General features: G+C 51.3%; 2 protein-coding genes across 2 annotated transcripts in view; both read left to right on the top strand.

The window, feature by feature from the left end:
• Positions 1 to 27,854, top strand: part of FHIP1B (FHF complex subunit HOOK interacting protein 1B) — a 421,115-nt gene that overhangs the window by 155,105 nt on the left and 238,156 nt on the right. The gene's annotated exons all lie outside the window — the stretch shown is intronic.
• Positions 19,712 to 22,674, top strand: LOC104319554 (hemoglobin subunit rho). Its single transcript, XM_069808743.1, has 4 exons — positions 19,712 to 19,730; positions 20,970 to 21,085; positions 21,205 to 21,427; positions 22,490 to 22,674. The coding sequence occupies exons 2-4, from the start codon at positions 20,994 to 20,996 to the stop codon at positions 22,616 to 22,618; spliced, it is 444 nt and encodes a 147-aa protein (XP_069664844.1). The 5' UTR covers positions 19,712 to 19,730; positions 20,970 to 20,993; the 3' UTR covers positions 22,619 to 22,674.

Genomic DNA, 27,854 nt, shown 5'->3' with positions numbered 1-27,854 from the left:
TTTAAAAAAACACTCCCCCGCATGCCAGGGAAGCATGCTTGAGATACTGACTACAAATCAAGTAATAAATTAAATTTAAAAGTGTATTTTGTAGCCTCAGATATTGAAATCCAGCAAAGTGATTTACCAAAGTTCACAAGTTGGTGCAAAAGCTTGGCAAAGCACCCAGAAATCCAGCCCCTCCAGCTCCAATTGCTGTTATTTATTGTGCTTTTGTTCTGTAGCACCCAAAAGCATATGAGGCAGGAGACAAGTCAGGACTGACTGACACTGATTTTATATGACATGCTATTTCTTTCAGTACCTACCTCACCTCTCTCCTCACTAATTCACACCACATTTTGCATGACGGCAGACTAGGATCCCTGCAAGGCAGGGAAGGCTTGCACAGCATCCAGGTCAACAGGGCTGTTTACTGTTGGCTGCATCACATCAATACGGAAGGATGATCCATGAACCTGTGCAAAACAAAGCAGCATGGAAGATCAGCACCCCACAGAGTAGGTGATCTCAGGGAACAACCATGTGCCAGAGAGGCAGAACAGCCACTGAATTTTAAAGCAAAGTCAGAAGCAAAGGTCTAAGGCAGAGCACAGCTGTTGGTAGGAAAGCTGTGCAATCCTGGCAGAGTTTGCACAGAGGAGCTCAGGACCCTCAGTGTTTGCTCATGCCAGAGCCCAAGGATTGCCCCGCTGCATAATGGGGTGGGGGGGCCATTTGCACTGCAGCTGGGTGAAATAGAACCCAAGAGTGCTGCCCTAGCATAATCTGCCCCACACTGTGTCACGTCTTCCTATTCTGGTCTCAGCTGGCCACATCTGCCACCAGACGCGCACCAAACCAACCCAAATGCTCCAGACCCAACATGCGCAGAGTTTGTGCATGCAGAGTCGTCTCTGTGCATGCCAGGGACTGCTGCAGCCTTCCTCCTTGGTGCTACTTTGGGACTCTTGTCTGTGCTTCCCCTTCCTCTGCAAGTTGCTCAGCCTGACACAGAAGGTGATTTGCAGTATTTCCAGAGAAATAGCAAAGCCACCCGTGAGGGCAGCATCAGCCAAACTAGTCGAAATGTGAAGAAGAGCCATGAACCCTTCGCAGACAACGGGTGGTCAGGGCTCGGTCTCCAGCTGCTTTGACTGGCAATAACCTGTCTGGTGATGACAGCGGAAACCTTTGCTGATAGTCTTCTGCTTCTTTGAATGCACATCTCAGTCCCCTTATTGGGAATTATACGTGAAAGGCAGCATGAGGTTATGAGGTAGATATCAGGTTTTTAGAGCCAGGCTGTGATTTCCTGCATGAAATGTTAATTCAGGTGGAGCCTGGGAAACTCTCCTGCAGGTAGATGCTGCAGGTAGCACACCCTTCAGGTCAGAGAAGGACCCTGGAGCCAAAGTAGCAGCATTTACATGACAAACCCTGCCTGGAAAATGGTGTTTTTCATCTCAGACCCTAAAGCTGCAGACTGGAGTGGTCCAGGGGTGTTTCTCCCAACCGCAGAATTTTACCTTCTAGATCAAAGCAGGCACCTCAGCCACAGAAACCTGCCGAATGACAGCTACTGCGAATAACTCACCAGCTCCCATGACAGCCAGGAATGAGGATATCTGCCTCTGAACCTGAGGGAACACCAGCAGGGAGGTGGTGATATTTACACACTCCCCCTGAGTCCCCATGGGGCTCACATGCAGCTGGGAGTGGCAGAGTTCTGGTCTGTGCTGCTTGGACAAGTGTCATGGAAAGCATACAAAATTAATGGGGGTTTGAGTGGAACTCCTTTAATGTGAGCTGCCTGGTGAGAGATTACCTTCCATTGCCTCTGCAGATTATGGCGTGGGACGGAGCGCACAAAGCCTTTGGAGTGCTGTATCATCATCCCCTTCACAGTGGGGTTGGGATGAGGTGGGATGGCTGAAGACACACAGATGAGTGATGCTAACCTCCTCCAGCCAACCCTACTGAGATGACACAGGATCTGCTGCCATCACTGCCTCTATCCTTGCTCTGCCTGCTTCTGTGGGTGTTCAGGCTCTGCTGCTTCAAGCACCAAGGTGATTAATACAGTAAATGTGTCTGCTCTCTGCAGCAGGCTTTCATTGCCATTCCTGGCCTGAGTGGTCAGCATTGGCTTGTACTCTGTTAGGACTCTCTTTGGGGGCATAAAAAGAAAATACAATATTAACAAAGAATAGGAATGGTCAACAAGTGGGTGAGAGGAGAGAAAGGTCATGAGGGAATGGAAACTAATAAAACTGTGAAGAAAATAAAAGTTGGGTACCTTAAATTAAGCAATAAATCTAGATTTAGTTGCTGAAATGAACCCAGACAGATTGACTTTAGCCAGATATTTTCTTTTTCAGCCAGATACTTTCTTTTCCCTTTCTTCTTCCTTTTTTTCTTTTTTCCTTTTCTTTCTCAGGAAAATTGTGACCTGACATCTTGGGAATCAATGTTTCAAGATTAGATTTTTCAAGCTCCCCAAAATTGGGTTATTTGCAAAAAGTCATTGTCACCAGCTGTTGGCATGTGCATGCCTTATGGTTGTCCAGCGCCAGCACAGATATTGTAGCACATATAACCCCTGGCTCAGATTGACTCTAGTGTAAGTATTCATGGTTTTAATTAAATAAGGTCCCCAAGCCTCAGTCGCCCACTTGACATATCTGTGGCATATGCAGACAAACACTTGCTTTCTAATGCCTGAAAATGAATTTTATACTGGTAAAGTTGGAATTATCTATGGCCCACACCTAACTTGGGTATCCCTCCCTGTGGGTGAGTCAGTGGCACATAGATCTCACGGGGTCTTGGGGGGGGGGGCTGGTCTCACCTCATTTCTCTCTCTCACCCTGCACGCAGGCACCTGGACCTAGAGCAGTCCCCAGGACAGCAGGTTTTGTCTTTGCCCAGCAGCTTTCAGGGATTCTTCTCTCCTGTGCCACGCTGGTGGCAAGCTTCAGCTCAGGTCTGGAAAGCAGGCATAGGGTTTAAGTTCCTCAGCTTTTGGGTTTTCAACCTGAAAGTCTCAAAATCAAAGCACAGCCACTTTTTGAATGCAGCAGCTGTATTCGGGGTGTGTGTGGTGTGCAGGTCTCTGTGCGCATGCATCCTTTCTCTGACAGAGGCTTAATTGGGGATCCTCTGCAAAAGGCCTTCAGTAAGCCACTCAGGTGAGGACCCTGTCATAGAGACTTTACTTCTGGACTGTCTCCCTGCTTCAGAAAAAGGAGGAAAATGAGAAAAGGAAGAACAAAAGGAGAAACAACCTTTCAGTGAAGGTCCTGACATGGGATAAAGAACCTATGGGGTGCATCTGGAATGGGGCAACCTGTGTGACCCCAGGGATTTGCTTTCTCATCTGTGGTCCCCAAAGCAGAGATATGCCCCCCCCCCCGTCCTTGTTTAACATGAGGAGCTCCCCACCGTGGGCTGAGGCCAGCGGGGCCCGGGAGCGGCGGGGGCCGGGAGCATCTCGTATGCCGCATCCCACCTCCCGCATCCCGCATCCCGTATCCCGCATACCGCATCCCACCTCCCGCAGCAGCCAGCAGAGGGAAGCAACGAGCCGCGCTCCGCCCGCCCGCCGCCTCCCCGGGGTACCCAGCCCCAGCCGCGGCAGAACCCCCCGCGGAAAGGGGGGATGGAAGTCCGCGGGATCCCGAGCTGGCAGCTGCCCGGTGCTGCTGGCGACGCTCCCAGCCGGCGGGACGGGGCCCGGCCCCAGCCGATGCCCCCGGGCTCCCTCCCCCGCCGCGATGGATGGAATCCCTCCGGGGCCGCGGGGCTGGGCTCGGCCTGCGCCAGCGTGGGAGCGCTGGAAGGAGCCCGGCCGAGCTCTGAGCATCCCAACAGCCTGACCACCAGCAGGTCCCTGGGGAAGAGCTTAAGCACAAGGCAAACGTGCCGTGGTGCTCCTCGACGCAGAAAAGCAGCGGGGCTCCTCAGCCAGAGAGGCTGGTTTGGTCTCAAAGGGTTGCTGTCCTGTGAATTCATCTCGCTGCCTTTTGAGCTTGTAGAAGCCTTTGCCATCCACAACATGCTGCAGAGCTGTCAGCCGAGGGGGAGGGTCTGAGGACAGCCCTGAGGCTGAGGGCAGCGGGTCTCACCCGTGAGATGGACCCAATGGATGCGGCCCCGCTTAGCTATGGATAGGGCTATGCTGCAATGCGTGGTGGTCCTGGCTTTATCTCCTGTCCTCTCCTGACATGTGCTGTGTGAAAGCTGCTCCCTTCCGTGGAAGAAAAGAGGAGTGGAGAACTCCTTCCATGCCACATAAAAACACATGCCACTTTTTGGCAAAGGGGAGCCTGGCCCCGTCAGTCGGTGCTCTCCCATTGCACAGAAAAGCCTTGTCCAGCAGTTTCCCTGCAAACCACCCCAGGAAGCTTTGTGGTCCTCCTGACACCTGCTTGCCACATGCCATCAAGGCCCAGTTCTTGCAGAGCAGATGTTTAAGTAAGCAGCCCCTGGCCTGGCTTTGTGGTCTGCTATCATTCCTTGTTCTTTTCCCCATTTCCTTGTTCTTCCTTTACTACCTTTTGTCTACTTGGAGAGGGGAGCCAGAAGAAATAGTCATTCTGCTCAGACTGTCATAGGTGAGGGGACAAGATACTGCCACCAGAGAAATTTTTTGGCGAAAAAATTTGGCTCTGCCGAGCAGCTCTTGGGCAAAGATTGTCTGGCTGAAGCTCTCACCAGAACAACCCAAAACTTCAGTACTGGAAGAAGCAGAATTACTGGTCTCCAGGGTCTTTAGCTGGGGCTTGTAATTTCATTATACATGGGAGGACGCATATATGTGTCTTCATGGGTTGTATAGGTCTGTGCCAAGGGGTCTGAGCCTGGAAAGGCCAGGGGAATCCACTGGACCACTTTTAAAAATATTTATAGTTCCCAATAACAGTGCTCCCAAGGACATGATGATCTTACTTGTTACAGTGCTGGGTGCACAGTTTATAACAAACACTGTCAGGAAACACAAAACCAGTTTTTAAATGTTTGAACTGTTTTAAAACGTCCGTCCACAGATAGTTTACACAGCGCCTGCACCTCTGGGTCAGCTGGAAGAGAACAGCTCCTTTTGAAACAGCTCTACCCCACCAGCTTAGGTGGGAAGAAATCAATCTTCTAAGTCTAAATGAGCCAGTCTGAGGAGGCGTTGTGCTGCAGTGCCTTATGGAAACTCCAGCATACTAATTAGTGCATGCTAATTCAGGAATGACAGTTATTTCAAGAAATCTGGTGGTGTAGCCTAACCCAGGCAAAATGCTCCAGATGAAACAAAGAAAAACCTAGAGAGGAAAACACTTGTGTTTTAAAGAGAAGACAACACTTCTAGTTAATGTCAGAGAGTCCAAAAGTCATTGCTTTATAGAAAGGGTTCCCCTTGCAGACCTGGGGGGCTGCTTCTATTATCAGCCCCCCGTTTGGGACACCAGTCCAGCTGTGTCTGTAGGGGCTGAACCTTGCCAGACCCGGCCCCCCCCTGCTCCTGATCGCCCTCGTCCTCCGCCTCACATACAATGGACCAAGTCTGAATGTCCAGTGACCAGCCTGGTCTCCCTGGGGCCACACAGAGTGTCCCAGGTGGGCAAAAGGGTGGTCACAGAGAACAGTGCCTGCCCTGGCACCCACACTGACACCAGCAGTGCTCATGTAGACATGACCAGCACCCCCCAGCCCCATTCCTCCTCGACGGATGGTCAGGACAAAACACGACCCTCGCCCACTTGGTTCACAGACACTCTTGCATCCGTGGGTCCCTTGAACCCTGGAGCAGACCAGAAGGCTGTCCAGATCCATGCCCAGACCCTGGGCCCTGTTTGCCCACTCTCCGGTGCCAGCCTTGGGTGTTTCTCGGTTCTGGTCTCCTCCCATTCATCAGTTAGTCCAGCTTAATGTTTGTTTGTAATACCCCTGTACACAGACAGTAAGGTCACTCAGAAAAGAGCCAGAAGTGAGTTTAATGAGCAGACAGGACAGGCTATGGTGATCAGGTGCATCGCCTGGAGAGCGTATTGGCCAGCAACTTGTTTACACTTGATCAGCCCCTTTACCAGTCTCCCTACATTTTCCCAGGCTGGTTCCTTCCTGATACACCTAGATCCCTCCTTTCCTTTGCCTTTGGTCCATAATATATTTTGCACATTTCCACAAGCCCCTTAAATCATCCCACCTAAAATTTTACACAAGCCCCATCAAATATCCAGCACTAAGTTTGCCCTTTCCCAGAGGACCCATGATCATTTTCTTTCCCTCTTCTCAGCAGTTCTGCTTGAACCTCTTTCCTCCTGATTCCTCCAGCCGCCCCTTGATCACTGACTGAAGGCTGTGGTCTGTGTTATTGTCTCTGTTATCTCCTGGGGTTTTGGGTTTGTGTATCTAGGTATGATTTGTTATTTTTCCTGTCTTTGGCCTCTGTTTACCTGCTGAAGAGCCCTTAACCAGATATTCTTATAAACCATGGTTCTTACATCGCAGGTATCTATGTATTCTTTACCTTCCATATACCTTTTACCTTCCTTATATCCTTACATCAGCAGAAGTGTTTGGCATGTTACCCTCTCCTGGCTGGTCTTCTTGGGGTTTGAACCTTGCATAAGACAGTTGGCAGTGACCGTCACATTGGCTTTACTGGCAAATGGCAGGCCTGGACTTGCAGACCCCTCTTTGGCAGAACATCCTCAGTATCCATCTCCTCATCGTTTTGGTTTTCATGCTGTAAACGATAGGATTCAGGATGAGTGGGGCAATGAAATGGATGTTGGCTATGAAAGCGTAGGCCTGGGGGGACACGTGTTTGCCAAACCGGTGGATCACGGACAGCACAACTTTCTTAGGAATGGAGACCAGTAGAGCCTGGCCTTTTTAGACCAACAAAACACAGGCCATCTACAAACACATGGAGGGAAAAAGATCTACTTAAGCTGGAGGATAGTGATTACTCACAAAGCAACGTGTGTAAATTGTACATGGATAAATGTAAACTGGAAATTACAAGGACATCATATAAAAGCAGAATGTCTCTGAACATCCTCCCACTAGAAATACAGGGAGGAAAGACGGAACTGCTTTTACAGAAAGTTTTCTTTCTGTAAACTCATGCTGCCTCATGCTGCCAAGAAAGATGTGGACAGGACTCCAGGACTGTAATCTCTAGAGTCCTCTCCCCAAGGTAATTGCAGGCTTCTCTGTGTGCCTAACTCTGGTCCTCATGTCTGGCTTTGAAGGACCATCTACCACAGGGGTTCCCAGGCTCCCCTGGGTGCTTGTTCAGGGGCTGTAGGGAGCAAAGCCAGTGAATGCACCCTTAGCATGTATCAGTGAGGTCTCCACTGCCCCAGGTCAGCTCAGTGTGGTCCGCATCAGCTTTCTAACATCTTCCAGAGAGGTTTCCCCCCCCTCTCCTATAAGGACATCCCATGGAAAGCAAGAGAGAGGGAGGCAGTGGGACTGAAAGAGTGCATAAGAGGGTTTTTAAGAAACTGCTCTGGAAATGAGTGGTTTTGACAGCTAAGTGAGATCTGTTATAGAGGTTTATGTCACCTTATCTGGAATATCCACCTGTAAGTCTAGAAGAGTTTTTGAAATTACTTAAATAACTGTAAAACCATTACCTTTAAAAATATCTAATCTATCTGTTCAGAAAATTGCAGAAATATTGCCATTCTTTCCTCAAATTCATGAGGCTTCTAAGCCACAGCATCTCTCTTTGCCCTTCCCTGTCTCAGTACACAGGTTTATGGCTCAATGCAGCACCCTTGGATAACTACAAAGACAGACTAAGTTCCACGGATTGACCTGGGCTCGCACAAAGCTGCAGACTTGAATGTGTGGGAGTTTTCTCTAGTCCTCACAAGAAGCTTATCAAAGGTCACCCCCCACATTGCATGGAGGGGAAGGAGGAGGAGTTACAGGAGAAAGTTATCTTCAGACACAAACAGCTGACAGGATCAGTTAAAGCAGTCATAATTCCCAGTTCAGTCTCCACCCTGAGAGTACAGGAACTGTCAGAGGTCGTTTTTAATTGCCCTAAATTTCTGGTATGCCCCATCTCTTCCTCCAGAGCTCTGGCTATGCTTTACACATACTGTGCTAGATGCATCAGTTGCATGCATGAAGAACTGGGGGAGTCCCCTGTCTCATCCACCTTTTATGCAGCAAACCAGCACGCTCCCCACTGCAGCACGCACTGGAGCAAGCAGTCTGCTTCAAGCAGGCAGAGTGTGAGCTGGGACTGGGCTGGCAGAATACAAGGCCCTCCCAAATTTGAGATCACATCCATACCGAGTGCTCACCTGTCACAGCCTGTCAGGAAAAGCAGAAAAGAAGGGTGAATCCTTTTGGTTGCTTTTCTAAGTGATGACTCATTTTAACTCTTACAGCTTGATGTACTCCAGAAAATGACAAATTCCACAGCTGCACCCTAGGATTTCACTGGGAATGACTGTTCTCACAAAGCTCTGAGTGGAAAAGAGGCTGCACCCTTCTCTAGCATAAAGAGTGGTTCTCTGAGCAGATGCAGGGCTCCGTATTCCCCTTTGCAAGCAGGGAAACATGAGAGTTGGGGGTCTCTGAGAGGTCTCCCATCTCTGTGCCAGCCCTCTGGAAAGGGGACAGAGCACAGCTTCTTGGAGCAACCCCCACCTCCGGTAGCTGAAATGAGCTGGCCCGCAGGAGGGTGACAGGGGTGTTTGCAGGTGCAAGCATCATGGACCCTGTCCACATCTGCGAGGAGTCGGGACCCGGCTGAGCCCTCCTCAGTGGCACAGTGCAATCTTCCATGACAGAGCAAAGAGCCCACTCACTTGCCTCGCTCACGACCATCCTGAGCTTCCCACCAGCTCCGCTGCAAGGAAGCAGCCTGTTCCTGACCATCAGGGCTTGCAGCAGCAGAGGATTTATAGAAAACACCGAGCAATCCCCCCTGCCATGGGAGCAGGAGAGCTCTTGGTTTCTCAGCACTTAGAGTAGATGTATTAACCCCCACAGCACCAGGTCCACCCTGGCATGAACCATGATGGCAGCAGGGGATGCAGCCTGGAGACCCCTTCCAGAGATGCCCTCCTTTTCCTCCTGGCCTCCCTCTCCCCGGAGATCAGGCCAGACATGGTTGGGTTAAAGGAGCTCCTGCTCTGTGGCAGGGTGATGGATAGATGATTCCTAAAGGTTGTTTCCAGCCCCACTTCAGTTCTATGGAACTGGAAGGAAACCCTGGAACAGGTCTCTGGAGCAGACCAGAGCTATGTGGCCTTGTGTCCTGTCCCCAAAAGTGGCCTTAGGCAGATGCCAAGAGAATAATGTAAGTAATGCTTAGTAATTCCTCAGGCACCTTCCCAGCCCTCAGCAGTTTGTGGTCTAGGGGATTCCCGAGCCAAAATTGGTTCATATATACAAAATATCCTAGGAAGGACTTTTTCATTCCACTATTCATTTGAATTTGGATTTTGGTAACTGCAACACACAATGGCAAGAAGATCTAGAGTTACCACTTTATGCTTGTTCCGAAAACACTTCTTTAGAGGACTCCTAATTCATGTATTAGAAGAGACAGTGTACACTTGATCCCTGTCACCCATCTTAGAGCCATTCAAAGGTGGCTTGTGCTGACACAGCCAAAAGCAGTGTCCATGGTGTGACAGCTGCCTTCCTGACCAGTGCTGCATGCCATCTTCAATGTCAGGTCATACATCCTGGTTTGCTGGGATGTGCTGAGGTTGCCTTTCAGGAACATCTGTCTCATGCTCTTTGGTCCCCGTGGGACCCACATCTGCATGGTCCCACATCTGCATCTCTGTCCTCTTCCACCTTCCAGATTTCTTCTTCTTTACCCACCATTTCAGGACCAATATCTGCCACCCTGTCCATGTCCTGCTGGCCAGCCTGGACCATGCAGACCATAAGCCTCACTGGGTATGGGGTGAAGACCAAGCAGATGTGGGCATGGGTGTTTGGCTTGCTCTGTTAGAAGCAGCGCAGCCTGGAGCCCAGCACTGCTCTGGCAGGTGAGGCCAGATGAGCCTGGACTCAGTAGCCTCCCCCTCCCACTCTCTGCTCTCTCCAAAATGCCTCCCTTAGCATTCCAGCTCCCTCCAGCTGCCCTGGGTCATTCCAAGGTCCTGCGGCAACTCACCCAGCTTTTAGTACTCCCATTGGGATGCTTTGGGGTGTGAAGCATCTGAGCCGCTGAGTGTAGCCACTGGAGCGGTGAGAGAGAAATGGGATTCGAGTGAGTGCTGTGAGGTGGTCCTCGGGGGCCAGGGCATGAGCACACACCTGGATGACATGCTGAGTTCGGCTGGAGTAGAAGAGATGCTCTGGGACAGCCACCTCCATCCCCATCAGCTCTTTGTGGGTCTTCCCTGCACAGGCCTGTTGCTATGCCCTTATCGTGTGGTGGCAGACGCTCTTGCAGTGTTGCAATTATACTTGAATTCAGAAGGTTAGCAGCATGTCTAGGTATGATTTAAATCTCCTCTCAGCCCTCAGAAAGGTTCTTGTGAGAGGCAGAAGGTTCATGGAGGTCTTCCTAAATCTTGGAGTGGATTTTACTGCAGCACTTGGTGCACTGATGGATGAAGTGTTTTAAAAACGACATAATAATAAAATAAATGCCCTTGGAGGATTTCATCTGACTAGAGGAAATTATGAGAGCAAAATTCTTTAATGGCCATTGTTGGTGAGGGGGAGAAATGGAATATTTAGTGCTGAACATTGTAGCTCAAGAGCCTCAGAGTGGATGAAGATGGTCAGATTTCAGTATCTACAGTTATATTTATTACTGTATTCTTTGGGTCCTGTCTTCCCCCACTGGTAAAACAGTAATGAAGAAATATGGTGCACAGGGATATGGTGAATGCATTTTTATTGCAAGGAGGAATTACATTAGGGAAATGTTAACTTAAAGACCTAAACCATTTGTGTTTGTGCAGTCATTTTGATGGAGGTTTGTTACTTCAGCCATCACAACCCCCCCGGCTGACCACAGGGAACAAGCCGGGCTGGAGGCAGCAGCCGCAGCAGCTCTGCTGCTGAGCACCAAGCTTGAGCTCTCCGAGACCATGAGATGGATCACAGCAAGTCCCGCCTGGGCTGGTGGCCCAGGAGTGGTGGCAGGTGCCTTAACTTTCAGAGTGAACTGAGATAAGCAGACCATATTCCAGTTCTGGATACCTGGGTTTAATTTCCACAGCTACGCACAAAAGCTGCAGTCAACGTGGACTATCAGGAGGGAATTTTGCTCACCGCTAGCTCAGAGCGCTGACTCTTCGCACACCCCGGGGGACAGCAAAGCCGTTCGCAGCCCTTTCCCTCTGCCCTGACCGAGCAGAGGCACAGCCTGTGCAGGCTGACTGCAGACTTGCTGCAGCACTGGTAACTTCTGCAGCAGGTTACTACACAGAACCAGGATCTCAGCCCAGTGCATGGACCTCGCTCCCAGTTCCTCCAGCTGAGATGGTTAGGGGTGGCAGGCAGATAAACTCTCTGCAGGCACAACCCCACCTGCATCAGGGGAAAAAACCGGTACAGGGGTTTTCCCACAGCAGAGCAGAGCTGAGCCCATTTCTGTAAACCCAGGCACCTGGAGGTGATGTTAGAGCCTTCCCAGTCCAGACCAGCTCCAAACGGGTCTGCTGCCTCTGTGCCCAAACGTGCAATGAGAAAGCACCAGCCTCTCAAATGCTTGTGCACGTGGCTAATTCCCATTAAAAAGAGGTGTATGGGAGAGTCCCTGAGTGCTGCTATAGGGTCAGAACAAAGGATGAAAAGGGTACAGAGGAGGAAAAGGAAGAAACTAGGAAACTGACCCACGAAGTCTGTCCTTGCGCATCCCCTCAGACCCAGAAGGTGTGGGAAGGGACTTGGTCCCAGCCCACAAAACCCAGAAAATACAGCAGCCAGATGCCTTGCTCTTGATGGAGACAGGGTGAGGTCCTCCCCCCGGGAGTCAGCCACTGAGAAGGCAAAACTGGGTTTTGCTAGCAGAATTACTGAATTGGGGAGGGGGTTCACTGGAGAAGCACAGCTTCATGCTGTGCAGGCAACGGTGCAGAATAGGGCATTTATCGGGACAGGGAGATGCTGTCCTTGCCCCTTTGGCTGGTGGCCATCCACACCTGCCTCACACTGATGCTCAGGGTCCATTTTTTTTATCACCAAGGTCAGCTCAGGAGCAAAATTCACCCCCAGTGGGATGGTCTGCTGGGTGCACAGGGAGCAGCGAGCCCCTCGCAAGGCTCTCCATTCCCTCTCCAGCCTCTGCCGGTGGTTTCTGATGCTGCTTTGTCACCATGAGAGGATCGATCCTGTGGGCTGGAGACCTGCAGCAGGTGACTTGAGGTGGTGGGTGCAAGGTATTTTCACACACCTTGCTTGTGTGCACATGAGAGTGCAAAGCACTGGAGAGCAGCCGTGCTGCTGCTCTGGCTTCACTTTGGAAAAAAATCTCTAGAAAAGAATGGGGTAAATCAAGCCTTGGAGGAGCTGGGGGGCAGTTCATTTACCCCCAGCTCTGCTCTGGGCTCCTCTGCCCTTCATCACACAGGAAACCAATCCTGGGTGGTACTTCTGAGAGCAGCTTTGGAGCAGGCCCCACAGTAATAGTGGTTAGCACCAAACACAGCCCAGCTGGAAAACCAGCACCCAAACTGGGGAAGGGCTTGGGGTATCTGAATCCCAGCACCTGCTTTGGAAATCCCAGTTACTGATGGGAGCACGGTCCGGAGGGAGCCCACGTACCGCTGGGCATCCCCCTGCCCAATGCTCGCAGGCTGGCAGCACAACCGGGTGTCCAGGGCTGTGCCTCAGTTTCCCCTCTCACCCCATCCTGTGGCCTCCGCACGCCGCGGGGTTTCACCGACACTAGAGGGAGCAGGAACCCTCCCACGGCAGTGGGATGCCCGCTGGGGCCCCCTGACAGCAGGTTTGTGCCCTTCGAAATTGCACCCGCAGGGGGGACCCGGGGGGAACAAGCTGTGTCTGCCCCAGCCACTCTTGCAGTATGGCTTGGCCAGCCTTGCTTTTCTTTCCCCTTCCCTTCCTTAAACCCGTGCCTCAGTTTCCCCTCCTGGAAAAGAGGGTTTGCTTTCATTTGCATCAGCCTGAAGGTCTGTCGGTCCTCTTCCCAGCACTGCGTGTGTGAATCGGCACAGAGGCTGCCCCAAGGAGTGCCAAGCACGAAGGAAAAGGCGCTTCCCAGGGCAGTGACGGGGTCTTCATACCCTGACTGTGTGCCTGTTAGGAAGGGGCTCGTGCAAAACACCAGCTCCTGTGATGACAGGAGATCCCAGGTGAATTTTGTGCCTTATGATACATAGGAGCTCAGTCTGGACAGCTTAATGCTCCCAAACACAAAGGTTTTGTGCAATGCATCACCCTAAACCACATTTACCCAAAAGCTCCTCAATCCCAGTGAAAGAGGCCAGCTTTACAGCACATGCAAGAGTTCGCCCCGAGCACAGCAGGCTCAGTGCCCACCCGCACGGCGTCATGCTCAGCACAGTCGGAGGGCATTACACAAACACCAACCAGGCCTGGCATCCATTCCCAGCCGGAATGCCATCGAAAGCCTGGCTAAGGAAGATTGTATCTTGCTGTACCCCTGGTGTAGGAGCAGGGTGTGGGACAGCAAACGACCCCCTTTCCTGAGGGGGATGCTGCCCTGCCATCAGCATTTCGTGACACTTTGGGTGCAGCTGCCCTGCTCGGTGCCTCAGTTTCCCCACAAGGAGCTCTGCCTGCTGGCCAGTGCTGGGGGAAGCAGGAGAGCTGTCTGACCTGAGAGCCTTTCTCTGGTGGGGGAGGGGGGAGAGCAAGGCGGTGTGTTTCCCTCTCCTGTGGAAATAGGAAAGGTTTCCAAAGCAGCCAGCACATTTCACTCCTCCCTGCCAACACACAGGCTTGCAACAAGACAAGAGGGGAGGATGGAGAAGAGGGGCTGGTTGTTAGGACATGTCCTACCGTCCCTTGGGAATAGGAGTCAGCTAAGCCTGCCATGAGCTCTGCCCCAGAGATGGAGGGCAGTCACAAACCCCACGCTGCCGCAGGGGTGAGCAGCCTGCGCTTCTCCAAGTAATCCAGGGCTGCCCTCTCTCTCCTGGTACTGCTAAGAAAAATAAATAAATAAATAAACTAAGTATTTTTCAGCTGGCTGCCACTCTGCCTCAGCAGAAATATTTTCTGCCGTGTCAGAACTCTGACACAGCATAAAGTGGAAGGCTTGCTCCTCAGCCAAGGGCTGCCTTATCTCTGCACAGCCGGGCTCCTGTTTGTGCCGTCTGAGTTATCGCCCCACCGCAGCCCCGTGCTGCAGCCGGGCTGGGAGAGGCTGCCGTGACTCAGCACCCTGCTGTGGGTGCTCAGGGCCAGTGCGAACTCATTGCACTCAATTTATGATGGGAGAGCCTGCCACAGCAATACAGCAGAAATAGCTAAAACATCCCACTGCAGAAAACGGGCTTGAGTCCTGGGCACGGGAATGACAGCCCTGTCTGGCTCTGCCAGGCAGGCGATGCTGGTTTCAGAGCTGTCTTTCTGCCTGGATGTCTGAAGAGGACCCTCAAAATAAAGTGTCCCTCTGGACTGGGGTGAAACAGGGTCTGTGGGGCGTTCCCTGACCTCCATCCTCAGCTTAGCCCCACAGAGAGGCTGTTATTTGGGACTCCTTAGGAGAAAGGGGATCTGCCTAGTGCACAATGCTGGGATGATGGCTTGGTGCTGTGGAGAGCTGAGCAAAATTAGTAACAACCTTCAGGCCAGTCCCTGATTCACCCACAAGTCCTGGGACCACAGAGGTGCTGGGATGAGCTGCTGAACACCAGGGCCTCTGGCAGGGCAGCTGGAGAGAGGCTCTGCCAAGGGCTGCCCCAAGCACGGGGTTTTGGTGCATCACTCAGGGCAGGCGGCTGGTCTCCCACATGAGGGGTACACAGTATAGGCAGCCCTCAAACGGCCACTCAGGTGCCATCCCATTTTCAGAGCCATTTTTGCTACGTAAGTAGTGGGTGCCAAGCTAGAGTGAGGTCTCCCTTTCTGCCTTCCTAAAACCAAGTCCCAACACAGGAACAGGTCTGGCTCTGTCCATTGCCAGCATTAACTACTTGAAAGGCATCAGGGGAATGTAACCCATACAGAAAATGTGTTCCTGATCCAGCTGGTCCTATGCCACAAACAGGAGGAGAAAAGTCCTTGTCTGAGCTCAGCAATGCACTTCTTGGTCCCATAGGAGCCCTCCTTGCTTGCTCACAGGGACATTTTTCATTAGCAAGTGCCGTGGGACTGTGAGATCTAGGACAGAGCTCTCATGGTTCCCATCTACTGGTGGGGGCTTTTTTCGGGGGGTGGGGGGGTGGGGGGTGTCTGTGATTAAGGGAGCCAAGGAGGCAGCTGGTGCCTGCTCTTGAGATTTGGTGCCACGTGTGCCTTGAGAACACTGCAAAAGCCCCAAGATTTTCAGAGGCAGAGGTTTCACGCCTCTTGTCTAAGGTCCTGAGGATGGTCTCCAACCTGCCTGGCATGTCTGGGCTCCCTCCCACAGGGATTTCCTGCCCCAGCCTGTCCCACAGCAGGTGAGCCCAGACCCTCTGTGCTCTGTGGGCTGATCCTGACCATCTGTGCCAGCACCTATCCAGCTCTTCGGCTCTTCCCTTCCTGGGCCTGTAAAGCATCCAGGGTCCAGCCCTGCGCAATTGGTCTTTCTGGCCACTTTCTGCTCTCCTGAACTGACAACTGTGAGTTTAAGCCCTGCATCAGCAGAGCTGCATTTGCAGCTGACTTGTCAGAGTGCAGAGACACCGGGACAGCCCCCAACTCCAGACACTCTTTCTGCCTACAGAGCCACAGGGATAATGCAAACCACCAAGGATCAGGACTTTGGGATTAGCCACAGTTCAACTGAATTAGCAGCAAGACATAGCAGAGCAGTTGCACTGCAGGATTTTAGTGTGTGACCACAGGGACACGGTGTCACAGGCAGGGCTGCATCAATGCCTGAGGGCTTTTTGCTGTGTAGGTTTCCTAACCAGGGCACTATAATTCATGGCACTGTGTTATCCCGTGTTATTAAAATCACTTATTTCATCTGCTTGGGCAGGAGAGCCCAGAAGGGACCTTTTCTGTGGGTCTGATTTTCCATCCCTTCCTCTCTCCTCTGCTCACCTCCTCCTCTGGCATTGCCCAGGGGCCCTGGGGGACACACATTTAGGGATGCCCGCATCGCTAGAGGAGCAGAAGGGGAGGGCTCAATGACTGAGAGTCGGTTCCCATCCTCCTGATCAGCTCTGTTGGTACACACTTTGCTCTGGCATGAACCAGAGTGCCTCTGGGCACTAGGCATTGATGAAGGAGATCCTGAAATCCTGTCCTGTAACACCTCTCACCTGCCCTAAGAGAAAAAATGATAAGAAAACTGAATTTACCCCATAGATAGCAGGGCTGCACAGTGGCGTGACTAGCAAACGGCAGCAGCCGATGTGTGGAGAAGGCATGCCTGTACAGCTAGCTGTCCATACACCAGCATGCAGCAGAACCGGACCCCAGCCCCACTAATAATGCAGCCCGTTTCTGCTAAATCCAGGGGCAGAAAACAGGCTGTCACATCTTGAGCACAACCGGGCGCTGGCTTTTATCTCGGGTTGCAGTGAGGGTGGCGAAGAGCTATCTGGTGCAGGGCTTGCAGGGTGTGGGCGGCAGTGGGCTGCCCGCAGGTGATAGAGGGGGAGCTGGGCATGGCCAGGGAGGTGGGGTCCCAACCAGCCTCTGTCAGGCTGATAGCTGGGTGTCATGCTACATTGCTGCGGCCGGGGATGCTACACCAGCCCGAGCATGGCAAAGCAAGGCAGAGCAGGGAGAAGTGGTGCTGCAATGGTGCAGCACGGTCCAGCAGCGAAGCTTGCGATGGAGACTCATCACATCCCTGGTCACAGCTGGAAAGCCCCAGCTGGGTCCCTCACCCCCTGCCCCATTGCTCTTCCCCTCTGCACCCTGGGAAGTGCTGCACCCACCATGTCCCTCACTCCAGCTGTCCCACGCGGGTGTCCCCTCCAGCCCAGAGCTCGCGTGGGCTCATTTTGCAGCCCAGGGCAGAGGCTCTGGTAGGAAGTCACAGGTTGGACCCTCTTGCCAGGAGCCCGTGTCCCTCTTGTGCTGAGCAGATGAAAACCCCAGCGAGAGTGAGGGGTAAGAGCAAACCACCAGCTCGGTTATAGACAGGAAAAACACTGTCTTAAATGAGACTGTCTTGGAGACAGCTCGTCATGAATAAAAAAGTTGCTTTTGCCATAGTTATTTTGTTGAGGGATAACTCAGAAGCTGTTTAATTAAATTTTTAGCTTTTCCCTGAATATCCTGGCTCATACGCCTGACCTTGTGCCCCTCATCCCTTCACTTCGCTCAGCTCTGAAGCCCCCATAGCCTATGACACTAGACTGGCTTTAGGGCTGGGTATGTCCTGGTGGATCCCTTTACAGGGATATAGGGACAGGGATGTATGAACAGGGACAGGTCACATCTCCTACTGCGCCCTGGAGGTCCTCTGTGCATTTCTGTTGCAACCAGCTCCCAACCTCCAGACAGTGTCACCTGAGACCCAAATTTCAGACCCAGGAGATTTCCTACAAAATTGAAGCAATACAGTAAAAGGCCCTAACACAAATAAAACACTGAGGCCCCTGCTTGCATGCTAAGTCAGTCATTATGTGGCATGAAATTCAGGCCAGAGCAGTCAGACCAAGGGATGCTCCACACCTCTTGGAGTCAGGCCTAAAGGGTACAAAGGGTTAAACCTGGGTCCTGAAATTAGCCATCCATGTTAGGGGCAGAGAGGCATTTATTTAACCTGCAGTTATATTTTCCCTTAGTTTATTGTTATGGCACAGAAACATTTTGAAATGTCTTTGTGTTGAAAGCAGAGTGCCTCGGGCGATGAGCCACAGCTAAATTAGATAAACTCTCCTTGTAATGACATCAAGCTCTCTGCCTGCTTGCTGTAAAACTCCAGTCTGCTCCAAACCTCCACCACAGTCGCCTGTACCTCTTCTGTTCGTGGTCTTTCCTATTCTTCCTTGCCCTCCTAAGGAAAAAATTGCATTTTCAGAAATTTTGCTTGGCTTTCCTGTTCAGGCTAGTGACCAAACAGTCCCAGCCAGGGAAAGTTGTATAAATTATGGTGATTCAGACCAGCCTGCTGCTGCTCTGCATTGCTCTGAATTTGTCATTGACCACGTCCTGAGCAGGTTCAGAGCAGCTGCTCTGCCAGTTTTCTTATGGCCTGTGAGCATTTGCTAAGGCTTTGCTCTGGTCTCAAATTTGGGGTTCACCTGGACAGTAGCCTGAAGTCCCCTTTTGCCCCAAGCACCATTTCTGGAACAACCCTTTACAAGGTATCTGCATTAGCAGTGTGGTGGTGGGAAGTTTGCTCTGGCCTTCAAGTTAAATCAAGGCACCAGTGCTAGACTAGACAGAGCCAAAAGGACCAGTGGGGTAGGAGAAGGCTGAAGGTCACATATGAATTTACAGCCCAGAGTGGCTGTAAAAGGTCATTGCTATTATGGAGACTCCACATCCAGAGGCATACAAGTCTCTGATGTGACCCTAACCCAATTAGCTGGCTGATTCACCTGCTATTATTCCTTCTCTATGAGTGCCCATCCTATGGCATTTAAAGAGTTTAAAGAATTACTGTGGATATAAAGAAGCCATTAAAAGGAATCAATACAGAAAAGCAGCACCAAACGAGCTGGAATAACTTCAGCCTCTCTTCTTCCTCTCTTTCCTCTGCCTTCCCCCTTCCCCTCGGCTCTTTGTGACCATCGTTAACCATCCCATGAGGAAGCGGTCCTGCCTCTGCAACTGCACCAGCAAAACCAGACCCTGAATGGGTCAAAGCATGGGACCAGAACCTGAGGTTTCCCACTGCAAGCCACATCTCTGCCTGCTTTTCTGCAGAGTCCAGAAAAACAGCATTTATTAACCACAGATTCTTGTTAATAGTAATACTGCAGTTAATACTGTCTTCTAAGCCTCTGTGTTTGATGTTGTCCTGCTTGTCCCAGCGTCACACTTCTCCTGCTCTCTGTCACCCCTCCCCAAGCTTTTTCAGGCTGCTGGTTCAAATGTAGAAGAAAAGCATCATTATCTTTTCTTTTGTAAAGTTCAGCTTTGCAGAGCTGAAAATGAGACTCCTATTGCAGATGAGGCAAATGCATTGCTAATAATAGACCCAGATGTAGCTTGGGTTTTATTTTCAATGTGGGTCTGCCAGGAAACGCACACTACAGGATGACAGAAGTAATAAATGAAAGGCCATGCTAGGTCATTTATTGTCATCCCCCAGCTGAGCGTACAGCTGTTTTGGTAAGCTCCGTGCTCAGTTGTATGGGCTGGCTGATTCACATGATGGGAATATCTGCCTCTGAATTTAGGGTTGCACATATTTGATTTCACTCTTTGAGTCCTGTCTTATTGAAAATTGACAACTTCTGAAGTCTTCTGATCTCCTTAAGAACAGAGGGCGTGTGACTGTGCGTCTGCTCTTTAGGTGAGGAACTAAAGCAAGCGCTGGCCACCTGCATGATACATTTATCTGCACTGAGCAGCCTCTGCTTCACATTGTGTTATCAGACTGCTCCGGTGGCTCACTTGCTGCTGAAAGGGGCCTGTGGGCCTTGCCTGGGATTCAGAAATTTAAAAAAATGAATAATGCCTCCTAGGATCCTGCAGCAAGGAGCTGAAACGTGAGTACAGATGTGAACCACCCCAACTGGATCATAGTGATGGGCTTGTGCCACTGCTCAGTGTGGCTTCGATGAGATCAATGGACCAGTATCGATCTGTAACTGGAATGGCTCAGAGGTCTGGATGAAGCCTCCTAGACTGCCTACAGACAGACCCAAAGTCCCCGGTCTTGTCAGGATGCCCTTACACCTCATGCATCCTGGCTTTGCCTTTCTGAGCACAGGAGCACAGCTTCACCTGAAGGCTGAAAAACAGGAAAACACCAGTGTAGTTCAACAGGAAAGTGACACCCAGAGCCAAAAAAAAGCCTTTGGTCAGACCTTGAACTGGTAGAAATGGATGTTGCTGGTCTGGTTGTAACATGGCAGGTCCTGCTATCCTTGTGCAAGGCATTTAATTTCTCATCAGGGAGAGGCCAGTGAAGTGCTTGCCTTGTTAAAAGAGCAGAGGAGCCTGGCCCCAGTCACAGCCTGTCCCGGCACTGGCATCCCACACAGGTATTCCTCGAAACCTGGAGCACGAGGAGGTGATCTCTGTTTCATTAACACCAAGCATGGGCGAATATCTGTGGGTGTCCAGCACACGGTTCAGGTGTGGAGGAACTGGACTGACAGGCTGATGTTTTCCACACTTTCGCCTGATGAAAGGTGCCTGCTTGGGAAAACAGGCAGGGACTTCTCTGCTGGTCTGTGTGTCCAGAGCTGCAGAGCTGCGGACAAGGGCAACAGCACTCAACATCCCCAAGAGTGTGCTCCCATGCAGAAGGGTCTGTGAAGTGCCTAAGCTCCTAAGTCAGGTCATCTCTCCCCTCAGAGAAATATCCCTCAAGTTTAGAGAGCCTGTAAATCCTGCAGAGGACTAAAAGGTTGGGTGCCGCTGGCATGAAGCCACTGTTGTAAAGCACCTTGCACATGGGTCAGTGCCTGCTGCAGGCTGCAGGGCACTGGGTGGCATGGGCATGGACACTCCTGTGGTGAGCAGGCAGTCACGGGAGGAAGGAGAGGGAGATATTGTGTCCTGAGCCTGCCTGTTAAGCAAGTCACGGGGCTTTTTCCTCGAAGACCACACCTCACAGCAGACTGACCACTCCATGGACAGACCGACCCACCGCTGGTGGGGACCCCCACCCTGGCCCCAGCCAATGACCCCACAGTGCAGGACGGGGAGGAGCTGCCGGCAGCGGATAAAAGCCTCCGCGGGGTCCGCAGCTCAGCTACAGGGTCTGTGTCCTCCTGCAGCTCTGAGCAAAGCCGCCTGCCACCATGGTGCACTGGTCAGCCGAAGAGAAGCAGCTCATCACCAGCATCTGGAGCAAGATCAATGTGGAGGAATGCGGTGCCGAGGCCCTGGCCAGGTAGGTCCAGCTCCCGGGCGTCTGCTCAGCTGCACCCTGGGTAGAGAAACTGTGGCAATTGCATTGGGGAGCACTAACGTCTCTGTGTCTGCTTGTGTCCCCCCTCCATCTCTCCTCAGGCTGCTGATTGTCTACCCCTGGACCCAGAGGTTCTTTGATAACTTTGGGAACCTCTCCAGCCCCACTGCGATCATTGGCAACCCCAAGGTCCGCGCCCATGGGAAGAAAGTGCTCACCTCCTTCGGGGAAGCCATCAAGAACCTGGAAAACCTCAAGGTGACCTATGCCAAGCTGTCCGAGCTGCACTGTGAGAAGCTGCACGTGGACCCCGAGAACTTCAGGGTGAGCTGTGCTTGGGGCTTGACCACCTCTCCCTCCATCCTGCAGAGTATCTCAGTGCCTGGAGGGTTTCAAACAAGCACAAATAACACATATTTTAGTTACTAAACAGAAAGGGGCTGGCTTGGATGGAAATTGGGGGAGAGGCGAAGGTTGGGCATTTGATAATGCCAGGGAAATGCCAGGCTCCAGGCTGTGAGGGGTCTGGGGACAAATATAGGGAGTTGCCCTGAAAGCCTGGAGGCTCATGCCAGCATGCCTTGAGAAAAGCAGGAGGAAGATGCTGGGAAGCCAAGTGGGGCTGAGGGTGGAGAGCATGGAGGGAAGTTCTGCTGTGTCGGTGCCATGGGCAGCTCTCCCTGGCACCTCCTGGCCCCAAGGATGGGGACCACTTTGTCTCCCCTTTTTCCAATACTGGCAGACAAGGGAGGAGAGTGAAAAGCAAGTGTGGGATGGTCAGGGGCTGGACACTGATGGGAAGAGATGCAGACTGGGATTAGAGACAGAGAAGACAGGTCCGAGCATGGGGACAAGGTCAGCGGATGAGGGGGAGGAGCAGGAGGGGAATGAAGCAAAAGAGATCAGGGTGCAGGGAGGTGAGAAGTCACTATGGGTGAAGAGAGGGAGCAGTTCAGGCTGGAAGTGATTGAGTGGGCTGGATGTGGCTGATGGCCTCTGTTTCCGTCTTTGTTTAAGCCTGACTTAACCATAAGCCTGGTGATGTAGCAGGTAGACCTCACACTCACCCTAACTCTCTGCTCAAGTAGGCATTGAGTTTCACAACAGAAAAAAATATAAAAAAGGACAGAAAGTGTCTGGAAATAAAGTCTAGAGGCAGGAAAAAGCAGGTGTGAGAAGAAGAAGAGGCAGAGTAGGTGGATACTGGTGCATATGGTCAGCATAGGACTATTTTCCTGCACAGAGAATTCAGCTAAAAGAGCCTCCCTGGGTTGCAGCCTCCAGGACCCACCAGAGAGCTGGGGTCCCTCTAGCACCTGGGTCCTGTGTAGGGTGAAAGGGTGCTCAGCACCGTGCTGACCTGATTTCCTTCCTTCTCCTCTCCAGCTCCTGGGAGACATCCTCATCATCGTGCTGGCCGCACACTTCACCAAGGACTTCACCCCTGCCTGCCAGGCCACTTGGCAGAAGCTGGTCGGCGTGGTGGCCCATGCTCTAGCCTACAAGTACCATTAAACCCTCTGGAGGCAGATGTGTCTGTAACAGTCAATAAAACCCCCACATTTTCTGGACTACGTGGTGTGCTCCTGTGTCTCTGCGGCTGCCTGTGGGGTGGGAAGGAGGGAGCAAGGGGCATGAAAGGGGGAAGATGGGCTCTGGACTGCTGGGAGCATCATGCTCCAGAAAAGCAGGCAGGCCGGCCAAAGGGGAGGCTACTTTTCCTGGCTCCCTCCGAAAGGCATCAGTCTGCTCACTACTGCCCTTTCCTGCCTGCCCCGTGGGGCTGGTCCTGGACCTCCACGCACAAAGTGATGCTGGGGTGCCCCTTGCATTCGGAGCTCTGGTGGGACATCTGGGGATACTGGCCTCTAAACCAGCGATGGGCATGCCCCAGCCCACCTAGTACCTCTGAGCTTGCTGAAATCACCAGGGAGGGGGGGATTTCTGACCTATTCTGTGCAGCAGGCCAAGCTGCAGGGCAAGCAAGGGCCCCTCTGGCCCTAAACCTCTCAACCTGTGATGCATGCAAGGACATAAATTTGTAGAGATTCACTGAAGCCAGCTTAGATTAGATAGAAATTTGGCCCTTCATATTTTAGTGCTGATGTATTTTTAAGTTGATCAAAAGCATTTTCTGAATCAGCAATGAAAATGCTCTTACTATTACTATTGTGCATTTTATTCAGAATACAATATCTAAAAGAAAATGCGTATGATCCCCAGAGGAGGGGATGAGGGCAGCTTTTAAACAGGACCAACCAGAGCTTTTTCTTATTCAGATTGGCTTAATAGAAGAATGTATTTTCATTGGAATGGAAGGTTTCTGTGTAAGCACATCAGTTTCAGCAATGCTTTTCCAGGAATAACTTAAAATGCAAGGAGGACAGACATGTCAGTGTCTCAGAATGATGAAATCCTTGATTTGCTTGATTTAGTAATAAATTTTCTGCCTTTCTCCTGATAAAGCAGGGATTTGCACTTATGACCCCTCTATCCTACACAGACAGCCTGCCTGACAGGCAAGGGATCCAGCCCTGCTGGCAGTGCCGAGAACATCCTGGGCTGGGGGAAAAGAAAGACAAAAAAACTCCAGAAACCAGTCCAGCTTTCCTGCAGCACGTCATTTTCCTTTCAGTCAGCCAATGGGCATTTCAGCATGATTTCAGGAGGTAAGACCGTTCTCAGCACCTCATTCCTGTTAGCACAAAAGTACAGTTCAGAACCTTGGAAGTTGTCACCAAACAGAAAAGGCCTCCTGCACTTGAGGCACAGGCAGACATAACATTAACAAAATGACTGTGGGTGCATCCAGCAGCACACACTGTGTCTGTTCAGGTGGTTATACCTCTAGGTCCCAAACCAGCAAACGCTTGCCTGAACCTCAGCAATATGTTTTTGCCCCAGTGTCTGTGAATGTCCTAATCATTCTGTTCCTCCTCTCCCACCCTGTGCCATGGGCACATCCCAGTGGTGATGTGGAGCACGTTCTGCTTCCTGACCGTGCACTATGGCCAGCACCTGGATGGTCCTGTCGGCCTTAATCTGCAATTGGAGGTATAGGCAAGGGGCAGGATGCGGTGCTGGTGTTGCAGAGCCAGTGTGCCAGGCTTTCCAAGTGAGAGTTGCCCCGCTCTTGTGTGAAGCCAGAGCAAAGTTATGACCGCCAACAGCCCATCTGACCCCAAAGGCGGGTTAGAGGCAAGCCCTGGATGCAGGCTAGATGAACACCACGGCAAGCCTGGTGTTGAAATGACACTGCCTAGTCCTAGCAGTGTTGCACAGGTAGCTCTAGCAGCTCTTCACAGAAGGAGCGGTGTCAGTAGTGCCTCCTCCCTTTGCAGGCGGGGAATGGAGCAGCACAAGGGAAGTGGCTCGACCGAAGCACCTCCAGCAGCTGGTGGGAAAGCAGGAATTAAATGTGCTTTTCCAGGCCATCACACTGTGCAGACTGTCCTCTTTGGGGAGGAGAGCCCAGCCTCACCAGCACAGTGACAGGGAGCAAAAGCAGTGCTGGGGTTTTGCCGTGAGATAAAATGGCCATTGCAGCATTTCTGCAGCAGCGGTGCGGAGTGATGGCTGGGATGCTCGGGCAGGGCTGGGAGCCATGAAGTGCCCAGAGGACAGTGAGCCATCAGCTTGGTCCTTAGCAGTTGGCTCGCGTTCAGGACCTGACTTCTGCCTTACCCTCTGTTACGCCATTTCAGTGAGACCCAGGTGCTCGCTGTGAGCCCCAGGATTTCTGCATGGTGCAAACAGCCTTTTGGAGCCCAGAGTCCCTTTGAAGCGGTTCCAGCCCTCCATAGCCTGACCAAGGCAGGGCTGGCTGACGCACATTCCCATTTTGCTGTCTGCTGCTTCCACTACAGGGGGGAATGAGTGAGCTCCTGTCCTCAGCTGGGATACCACGAGATGCTGGCACAGAGTGGGATGAGCCTGGACAGGACTCTTCAGCTGGGAAAGGAAGATCACAGCAAATAAAGCAGGAACAAAGACACCCTTGAGACCTACTGGCTTTTAAGACACAAAAAATGGCATGTTTTGGAGGAGGCAGAAGAGGCTGGCCTGGATCCAGAGCAGCAGAGGCTGGGTACAGCTGCCACTCCTGCTGATAAGGGCTCTGGTAAAGCTTGGCATGGGACACTGCCTGCTGCAATCAGAGTGACCAATAAATTCTGCTTGTTTCAGAAAGGCTGTCACTGTAGCTGCCTTTTGCCATCATTGGGATGGTTTATCTATAAAAAAGAAGGTTGCCATCCATGGAAGTGGGCATGGCCCAGTGTGGGACCAAGAGATGAAGAACGACTTAGGAGATCTTCCACCCACACCAAAGGGAAGAGCTGGCTGGAAGGATGCTTGAGGGAAGAGTCCTGAGCATAGTGAAATCCATGCCAGGCAGTCAGCAAAAGGGCCCCTAGTTTTCCTTCTGGGGATAAGCATGCTGCAAGGTATTGCTGTAGGTACACTAGGGGAAAGGAGATCTCCTTTTGAATCTGCAAACTGGAAAAAAGCTACAGAAACTGCCTCTATTTGGCCCATCATGATGAACATTTCCCCTCCCACCCTGTGCCCCCAAACAGCCCCTCAACAGACAACCCCTGTGCTGGGAGCTCTGAGCATCCAAAAATTGCCAGCCAGGCCTCTGCCCCCAAGCCACAGAGCAGGTGATTTTAAAATGTACTTAAAATGAACTCTTCCTTATAAAAATGGATGAGGTAGATGGATTCCCTGGAGAAGCCCCAAGCAGAGCACAGGGCTGGGACTGTCTGGCATGTCGTGCCTTTGCTTTTTGCCAAGTGCTTCTCTGCTGTCTCCCAGCGTACAGGGCTGCATACAGCGAATGCTCGTGGCGTCCTGGCCGAGCTCACCCTGCCATCCCTGCAGGCACCTTCAGGGCTGTGTCTGCTTGACTGTGAGCTCATGCCTCTGATGGTGTTACGGACTGCTGCCTGACTGTTGTAAACAGCCTCTGGGCCTGCCCAACATAGCAGGTTTCCTTAAAATGTCTTTGTGGCTGACTAATCTTAAAACTAAAAAGCCCCTGGAAGTCTTTCACAGGGAGCTTAATCTCATGCTTTTTCCTCCTGTCAGCTGATAACTGGCCTGTGGCACTAATGCAATTGCTGGAGATGATGTGAAAAGCACTTCGAAGGAATCACTTGCCAGGACAGGATGATGTTCTCTGGTCGGGAGATGCTGCTGCCCACAGCAGTGAGCGAGGAGGAGCTGTGTAGGCTGGGGAGGGACAGAGCTGAAGGAGAAGGAACGAAAGATAAGGCGAAGCTCAGCAAGCCCCAGGAGTTGTTCATCCTTTGTTTCTTCTTTTGGTTTAGCATCTCACCTCACACCTGGGATGGGCATTTGAAACTGCCCTTGTGGGATGGTGCATCTGGAGGCTGTGGCCACAGAGCAATTTACTGATGTTACAGCCTCCTCATTTCTTATGTCCATATTAACTGAGAGGGCATGTGCATGAACCAATTTGTACATAGCAGAACTAGAGTTGCAATTAGAGAATTTAGTTTAAAGTCAGGTCACCAATTACAGCTGAAGGCAGAGCTCAGTACCTGACTGTATCGCAGGCTTCTTGCGTGATTTTAAGTGCATCAATGCATCCTACAGTGCATCAGGACCCTGTTTGCAAAATTATACTAGTAAGAATACTTTTATTCTTTGACAGCCTCCCCTGTTAGTAGGAAACACCTTGAACCGAGATGCCCTGTCAAGTAGGAGGGTGGAAAACAGTCACCACTTTCAAAGATATAGTAACTGCAGGGAGTAATGGTATTGACCAGAGCTAAGGCTGGAAGAACTTATTGACAGTTTTATTTGGAGCACGCAGATAAGAGACAAGATAGTGCTCTTCAAATTTGTAGACATGGTTGCCAAGAAGAACACAAGAGGACAGACCTCATTCTGCACGCAGTGAGAGATCATCCCTGCAAGGCTGTTTCTTAGGGCTGAATTATTTTATGTGAAGAAGCAATCTGATCAAGACAGCTCTACCAACAGTAGAAATGCTGCTTTGCCAGGACAGCTTATTTCTTTTGGGGTATGAGGTATGCTGTATATCAAAAGAACTCTTTTTTCTAGTATAAGCAGTATCTGCACTCAAGAATTTGTCAGTGGTAGTGCCTGATACAGCAAAACCATCAACCTTTTGCCATGCAGACAAGGTTTTATTGCGTATTTCTGCTAGCAGTCTGAAAAAATAAGCATGGTTGCCTGTTTGGTTCTGCCTTTTATTTGGTGTACACCCCACTTCTGATTTGGCCAGGCTCAGAACTGTGCCCCAAAGCCACCCAGTTATTAGACTAAGAGACAGTCATCAGCCCCATACAGGAACAAGGCATTCAAAATCTAAAATAAAGTGCTGTGTTGTCCTCTTCTTGGAGGGCCAGCAGATAAAATTAACATTGGATGGGTTTTGCACAGTACAGCCTGGTCCTAGATTCCAACTGGCATCAGGTGGGACTGTCCACTTGGGTGACATGTCTGGCTTGTACTCCTCACAGGACTAAGGCTAGGAATAACACCGTGCTCTTGAGACCCATAACTCTGAGTTGTGACTTCGAGGTGGATCCACTTTCCCTGATGATAGGGAATTGCACTAGAGATGGGAAACAGGAGAGCTTAGGCTCAGAACAGCATGGACAACAATGATGGACAATGATGATAGACAACTCTGAAGCTCTTTGCTAGGACAGACAAGAAAGGAGGCTCTTGCATTTAAAGCATGGGCCCTAGATTTGGG

Source organism: Haliaeetus albicilla, chromosome 20, assembly GCF_947461875.1.
Source record: "Haliaeetus albicilla chromosome 20, bHalAlb1.1, whole genome shotgun sequence".
In the NCBI taxonomy this organism is placed as follows: Eukaryota; Metazoa; Chordata; class Aves; order Accipitriformes; family Accipitridae; genus Haliaeetus; species Haliaeetus albicilla.
This window is presented reverse-complemented; position numbering and strand designations above follow the sequence as displayed.